This window comes from Silurus aristotelis (genome assembly GCF_946808225.1).
Source record: "Silurus aristotelis genome assembly, chromosome: 7".
Taxonomy (NCBI): Eukaryota; Metazoa; Chordata; class Actinopteri; order Siluriformes; family Siluridae; genus Silurus; species Silurus aristotelis.
The window spans coordinates 11213711-11222035 of record NC_139580.1 but is presented as its reverse complement, the minus strand read 5'-3'; the positions used below and the strand labels follow the sequence as shown (position 1 = coordinate 11222035).

The following is an 8325-nucleotide window of genomic DNA, read 5'->3' as shown; positions in this document are numbered from 1 at the left end:
TCAGCCCCCATACTGCGTGGGAGTACGGAGCAGATCATCGTGTACTGTACAGCTCACAGCCTCGCCGCATGCAACAATTACAGCTGCCCACTGAGAAGAGACGCACTACAAACTTACAATCTTTAAGCCGAGCACACACAGACACCCTGTCCTCGGAAACCCGGCACTTTAAAGGATCTTTTAACTGCAGAGTTCAGAGCCGCACAAACACAGTCAATGAGCAAAAAAGGCAGGTGCATGCTTGAAAGGCCAACAGGCACAACAGTGCACACACAAAAGGGGGGGTGGGGGTGGTTATACGTGCATGCACACACTTGAACAGAGGAGGCGAGCAAATGGATGTCATGACAGGGCTCAGTCTGAGTCAACACACTATTCATTGTAGACATAATGAGATAAAATAACAGGGCACAAAGTGCAGGTAAAAGGAGTTGGTTTGAATAAAAAAAAAATGAACACTGCATCAAAGAATCAGAGTTCGATATCGTGTTTCCTACTGCGCCCACTTTTATACCGTGCTGCTTTAATTCTTTGATTGCGCCGAAAGTTAGATAATTGCAAACAATGACGTGAACGCGTTTGTTCTAAAATCTTGTCCCACAAAAGACGGTAAAAACACGGACAATTGTTTCTATGTATTGTGGCATGATGTGTTTTCTGTGAAGAGGTTTTTATTTGGCAGCTATGGAAGGAGTCTCCAGTGTCAGAGCTCTGTAACAGCCTGAGATGTCACGCTATAACCCAGTCACAGGATTCACTAATCACAGGAAAGTCGGCGATTACTTTCTAACGTGACGAACTGGTATAATGCAAGTGATAACAGGAAGTCACTTGTTCCACAATATTAATAGACGGACAGTATGATGTCACATTCTGGTAACAATTAGGAAATAGTGGCAAGTTGCTGTGGTCTAAGAGAAAAACACTTCAGGGTGTGCGCTTATTTAAAAATAAATCAATAAATAAAATAATTTACTCAGGGCTGCTGTTCCTGAACCATTTTAAATCATCTTATTACAGCACACCTCATTATGTTTGACTCCTCAGAAAATATTTGAATCATCACTACAATTTAAATAAATCGGCATCTGAAGAAGGAAAAAAAATTTTTTGAAGTCATTCTGTCTGCTTTGAGACAGGATTTTCTCAAATGTGATGCATCTGTTCCTGTAGTGTTGAAAAGCTGAGTCATCAGTTGACAAAACAACACTGAAGTTTAAACAGTGCTTTCTCTGAAATATCGATAAGATCTGAACAAAATATGGTGACGGTAACCCTAATTATTTGACGTGTACAAGTGTAAAGTACAAAAAATTTTTTAAAAATTAAACCACTAAACAAAACCCATGAAAGCCTGAGCACAAAAACAGACAGAATTCGGACTCGGTGGCGGAACCAAACTATTATAAACTGCACATATACCGACAAAACAGAAGCTGGAGATGATAATTGGCAGTCAGCATGACTCTCTGCCCTACACACCCCACACACCCTGCCTACATCAGAGCCACCATCAGCACTGAGCAGCTGCTCTAATTCCAGCTCTACACAGACCTGACCATAATGATTCATTTGTTTTCCCGGTCACAATTAGCTGGAAACGTAATCAGTAATCAGGCTTATATCTTTGAATCTAATTATAAGAGCAGGTTGGAAAAGGCTGATGAGAATCAGCAAGTTCTATTGATTACACAATGTTAAGCAAAGAAACTGTGTGTTTGTTTCAGTGGGTGTGTGGGGGGGGCAGCACCACTGCCATCACAGTCGTCTCCTCACATGTAATTTGTCTTTGCTCGCCGCACATTACTGTCTAAAACGCTAATCGTGGTCATTTTAATACGCATTGACGCTGAAACCTATTGATTGGCGCGCTTGCCATAACCCATTAGCGTTTCAGCTGCAACGGCTCAATCTCAGGATTCTTTTAAATCCAAAACTGTTAAGATTGTGAGATTTTCTCAAATGTCTAAGGAGTCTCCAGTGTGAGGGTTGTACAATATGTCATCGCTTAGTTAAAACATTAAATGCTTTTATTGTAAGCAAAATCCAGACCGTTTCATTTGCAGACTCGTCTGACTGTTCCTGAGATTAAAGTTGTATTAACTCGCACAGGATTCCAGACATGCTATAGATATGGATACATATATTCTCTACACTTCCTGTCCTTCAAACCCTGAATCATGCAGCTGTAAGCAAGTATGACTGCTTAGCTCAATTACATCCTGTCCAGCTTAAACTAGGCAAACCAATCTGATGTGAGATAGCTCCAGCTGATGTGTGCGTGTGTGTGTGTGTGTGTGTGTGTGATGACAGCGGGATGAGTTTCCAGACATATGCTATCTACAGACGTTAAGTCATATACACAAACCACACGAGAACAAGGCAAGAACAAAATCTTTTGCTAAACAAATATGAAATAATTTAGCAGGGTTCAGGGTAAGTGGTATGAAAACATGCAGGGGTGGACAAATAACGAATGTATTAGCTAGTACACAATATCAATATTTTGAGAAACCTAACTGAGTAAAGAGTGTACCTAATGTACTAGAGTGAATGGAAAGCTTGCTATCATGTGTATAATACAGACTAGGGGAAATGTACAAGAGGAATTTCCTGGGGAGAATCATGAGGACCATGTACCTATAGCTGTTCTTCACTGCAGATAAAGTGTTTGATGCATCAGGCTGTGTTTATGCTTTTGACAAGAAGCCAGTTTTGGGCTGTAAGCTGTGGCACCTATTCACTCAGTTTATTCCATGTAAAAAATTACTTGCGTCATTTGAGCTCGTGGTTTGTACATATTGTGCACCATAATGTTTTGCTCATTCAATTATCAGCCATGCCACACTTTGTGTATTGTCTAACTGTAATATAGAAGGCAGTCAAGATCAAACCTTCATCAAATAAGTCCATTAATCCCTGCTTTTACTCTGATACTCTCACAGACAGTAAAGTGTCAGAATAAGATTGAGAGGTCGAGTAACGCTGACTTTACCCTGCATGTATTTTCTGTCGTCTTCAACATGCTCATGCACAAGTTCCAGGAAACAGGAGTCGATATAAATCTCAGAGACCCTTGCAAAGTTAGCGAGTGAGTAGGTGAGCAAAATGCGACAGACACATGGACGATGGGCGGATTGTGGGGAAGAACCACACGGAAAGAAGAAAAGAAGAGAAAGAGATGGAAGAGAGGAGGTGGAAAAAAAAATATAGAGGAAGTATTGAAGAGAAGAGCAGAACCTGGTTGTGGGCCCGGGAGGTGGGGAGGCTCTGCAGGCACCTGAGAGCACACAGGCTCTCTGCCACCGAGGAACAACCCAGCCAGAGAGAGCGAGGCAAAGAGCACTGCGTCAGAGAGAGAGAGAGAGAGAGAGAGAGAGAGAGAGAGAGAGAGAGAGAGAGAGAGAGAGAGAGAGAGAGAAGAAAGGAAATGAGCCATGAGAGAAGTGTTAAAGGAAAAAAAAAAAAAAAAAGGGTAGTTAATAGTGAAAAGGTGGAGAGGGGGGGAGAGAGAGAGAGAGAGAGAGAGAGAGAGAGAGAGAGAGAGAGAGAGAGAGAGAAAACATGGGTGCAATTTGGATGAAAGTTATTGAGAAATGGCCAGCAAGAGTGAGAATCAGAAAGAAAAAGAGGTAAAGTGAGAAAAGGAGAAGGAAGTGAGAGAGTGGGGAGGGGAGTGAAGAGGGAGAAACAAAACAAAAAACAAAACAAAACAAAAAAAACAGTATTAGAGCAACATACAGTGAGAAAATACACACAAACACACCCACCTAATTGCATACAGTGTCAGACACACAACATTTAAGCATCAGGCCTGCATGATGGAGTGGGCAGGGCTTTAAGAGCAGAGAATCAGCTCTACTTGCTCCTCTTTTCATTCTTAAATGCTTGGTTTGTGTTTATGCTAACATTTAGAGCACACACACACAAACACACACACAAACACACAAGCATGGCCCCACCCAATCAGCTTTATTCACACTGAACTGTGGATCACAGATCATACACAAAGCCAACAGAGGATGAAGAAACAGGAAGTAAACAGGTTCTCAATGTGGTTATCTCGTTTTATGGCGAATCGGCAATGTACAGCCTTAGACTGATGAATTGAACAGTGTGGTGCAAACACAGTGATAATACAACAAGGCAAACAAGACCACAAGAATAATCCCCACTTACAAACACAAAAAAACCTCCCTAGGGCTGGAAAAAATGACACCATCAATATGACAATCGCAGTTATGCTACTGTTATCTGATCAATAAAAACTTTTACATGTCAGGCGGCCGTGAGTGTAATAAGGTGAATCACGTCGCCTTGTTGATTAATATTTTGCTAGAAGACGTCTAGGACTACAAAGATTACTACATCTACTAAAATGCGCATTTCCCTTGGAAAATTAGTCGAAATGTACCGAAAACAGATGAGACCCAATTAAAAATGGTCCAAATATAGCTATATGAACTATGTACTTAATATGAGATTAGGTGTACACCTGCCAGTAATGAACGACGTCACGTCACGTCTTCATATTTGCCTAGCCGGTGCTGCTCAATCTGTCTGGGGCTGAGGAACGGAACTTTGCTTCGCCAGGCTTTCGAGAAGGGCAAGCCGATGTTATGTTCATCCGTGACGTGTCCGAGAATACAAAGATAAAAATAGAGGGCTTAAAACAGAACCTTGTGGGATGCCGGATCTCTCTCTCCCCCCTCCCTTCGCTTACCATCCCATCACGCCCAACCCTGGTGTATTATACACACACAATGCAGTGTAATATGGTTAATCCCATGCAGAAGAAAGCTAGTCCACAATGACATCACTACAGTAAATCAGCATGAGGACAAGTCCGAGATGCTTTAGATGCCCAAAACCCAAAGCAAGGTGTCCCTGAATCATCTCCCGGGTTCAACATGCACCTGTGATTAGTTCCCATTCTCATACATCGCCAATCATACAGAAAAACTCAGGACTGTGCTATTATTCACGTCAGGACCCGCTACAAGGAATCAGTTCACCACTTAGCGTGGATTTTAGTCAATTCCGAGAGACGCCCGGAGAACTAGCACTCCTGTAGCCCTGATACACGACCGAATGGCGCAGTAACACTCCCTCAAACCCGCTCCCCCACCCACCCCCACACTGGCTCCGTCCCAAACCGCATCCGAGTGTACCTAGGCGAAGGCAGGGAGTGCGAAATGAGCGCGCCTACGCTAACTATCGCCATGGCTACTACGGCGTTACAGCGCGAGCGCACTCCGAGGTGTGATTTTGAACGCGGCAGCTTTCCACCAAACCACTACGCAGTTGTTGTTGTTGTTCGCTCTCCCAGAGTTATTTTTCTATCATATCCATTATATTATATCTCCAGTTACATATCTAGACAATATAATTTGGTTTCAAACACGTTTTTAACAAAAGCGAAACAAACATCGTTTTCATCTCTTCCCTTATTCCGAGCGCAGGCCTCGGAATTACACGTAGACTCGTCGACGGGTTCGCGGCCCTGCTGGACAACCAGTTACCCTTACGCTCGGTATTAATCCTCCAGATAGAAGCCTAAAATCCAGCTGGTTTTCCGTGAATGAGTTTAGCAGTGATGCGGGTTCACACTCACCATCAGCTCCAGGGTTTTGTCCTCCATCTCCGGCTCCATGGTGCCGAGCAGTCCGCCTCTCTGCGGAAATGGAAACCAGTCATCGAACGGCATTCAGGTGTGAAGCCAGAAACAACACCACACGACCACCTTACGCCACACCTACAAGCACTGATGTCAAAATAAAACTTTTTATTCACCCTCCCCCGCGAGCAGTTCTTGTGGGAGTGACACATATTAGAGTACGAAACCATATAAATATATATGATCAAACATAAGGTGATTAAATATCCTTATTGTTCCATAGTAGTCAAGAACAGTATGCAGTGTGATCAGGGCTGTATGTATGCAGAGCAGGAAAGAGTAATAAAATATTCTACTCAAAAGTGGTGGATTTTAGTGTAGTCCAAAAACAAGGGGCTACAAGGGGATTAATAAAAATTATGTAATTATGTACAACTACTTGTTTTTAATTGAACCATTACAGTGCAATAACAAAAACGAAATAAAAACAAAACCCTCAATGATTTGAGTCTATTGTGTTATGTACTTTTACAAAAAAACACAAACACATACATGCATACATATATACAAAGACACACACACACACATATATATATATATATAAGTATATTATATATAAATGCATTTACTTTTTTTTTTTTTTACTCAGTAACGAATGTTGTAAAATGTAACCAAGTACAATACTTCAAACAAAACATACCTAAATAAAAGTAACATTACAGATTTTAAAAACTAAGAAGTACAAATAAAATCCAATTAAAGTAACGCGAGTAAATGTAATTTGTTACTTTTCATTAGCATTTCCTGGCTTTTAAATCCATGCCTCGGTCCAACTTGTTTAAGTGAAACCGTGTTTAATGAGGTACTACCTAAATTAGACGGAATTATGGACAGGTGGCTTCCTTCAGTCTTCACGGATAAATCACACTGATTTTACATTCAAATTACCACAAAAAAATTATTTTTTTTCATTTTTAAGTGTGTGATATTTTACAATTACTAATTTTTTTTAAATACCTGTTTTTTAAAAATCTAGATGATCTTTTAATTGAAAGAATTAGGCAGCGTTTCCTCTTTTGGCTGAGTGTTGATTGTCGATTCTGGCTTCCGTACGTAACAAAAGCGCTGACTTCACAGGGGTTGAAAACTGCGCATGTCCCGGTTGGCTAAATCAAGCCAGGGGGCGTGGTTTCACTGTTTTTTTTTGTTTGTTTTTTTAAAATAAAAAACACGCTGCTTTCTGATTGGCTCGGCGTGTTGCTGGGGGTTTTCTCATTACACCCAGCAGAATATATGACCATCTTACTGTCCACTTTAATAGGAACACCGGGTCCACCTGCACACTTGTACAGTTATCAGCAGTATAGTGTGTACAATGATGCAGATACAAGCAATGCATGTTCATATCAAACATCAGAATGGGAGAAAAAGGGTGATTTCTTTAGTCAATTTGTTGGTGCGATTTTTAAACAAACGATTAAACTGCATAACTGTCTAAATAAAAAACAGGGGGAAATGTGTGTGTGTGTATATATATATATTATATATATTATATATATATATATATATATATATATATATATATATATATATATATATATATACATATATATATATACATATATATATATACATATATATATATATATATATATACATATATATATATATATATATATATATATATATATATATACATATATATATATATATAGAGAGAGAGAGAGAGAGAGAGAGAGAGAGAGAGAGAGAGAGAGAGAGAGAGAGTCATCGGGTCTCATCGACATAGCAAATAAGACAATGTTTAACACAATGGAGGACAAAAGGCCTCCAATCTTATATATGGGTGAGTTACATATAGATCTAATATATGGACGATCCCATCCAACACCATGGAGATGCAAGGTCATCACTAGGCACCATAAACGCATGCACATTCAGGCATAAATCAACCGCCTGCATGCTTTTAAGAATTGAGTGAAAACCTGAATATTTGCAGAATCGACATTATTATTGGAACTGGGGCACATGGGGTCACTACACAATTAACTATTCATTATATATATATATATATATATAAAGATAAAATAAAAACATTTCCTACTTTCCCTTCTAATTAATGGAAATTAATTATTTTTAAACAAGGCACATCTTCCTCAAACGGCCCTAGTGAATTTGTTAAAAGACCATTCTCACTTAAACTTTAATAACTATATAATACACACATCATATATAAATACAGATTTCTTAACCTAGAACATCTTTGACTAGTCCAAATAATTTGTTTTTACCAACGTAGCATTACCCTGTGCACACAAACAACATGATGAGGATTTGATCTGATCAACCAAAGTTCTTTCCAAGCCCTGTTTATTCCATTCCACTAGAAGAGGCCAACAGATGCTGCCTGCATGCCTAGCCAGGCCGGAACAGCTAGTGGGAAGCCTCGTCAATTCATCCAACTATTTTTGTATGTTATAGGTGAGAACAGATTGGAATATGTACATAATGATAAACTGTTCTAGAAAAAGCAGATATCTTTATCAGGACTGCAATAATGACAATTTGACAGCTCGAATCGACAACACATTGTAAATCCTTTCCGCTCAAAAGCATTGATACACTTTAAACACAAGGTTCGATTTCAAATAAAGACAAACAAGCTGGATGAAAACGTAGTACGCTTCATTTTTCCCCCATTCATGAGC

The 8325-nt window shown here is 39.9% G+C and overlaps 1 protein-coding gene across 6 annotated transcripts in view; it reads right to left on the bottom strand.

The window, feature by feature from the left end:
- Nucleotides 1–6792, bottom strand: part of fbxw11a (F-box and WD repeat domain containing 11a) — an 18305-nt gene extending 11513 nt beyond the window's left edge. Inside the window, exons 1-3 of one of the 6 annotated variants that reach the window (XM_083547096.1) lie at nucleotides 6635–6792; nucleotides 5615–5674; nucleotides 3241–3345 (exon numbers count right to left, since the gene is read on the bottom strand). In XM_083547096.1, the coding sequence (XP_083403222.1) occupies nucleotides 3241–3345; nucleotides 5615–5653 (144 nt within the window). In that variant the 5' untranslated portion in view covers nucleotides 5654–5674; nucleotides 6635–6792. Of the gene's footprint in view, nucleotides 1–3240; nucleotides 3346–4495; nucleotides 5782–5948; nucleotides 6002–6634 lie in introns of those variants that run through there. The other 5 variants (XM_083547095.1, XM_083547098.1, XM_083547099.1 and 2 more) reach the window with 5 other exon arrangements.
- Between the last annotated feature and the right edge of the window lie 1533 nt (nucleotides 6793–8325).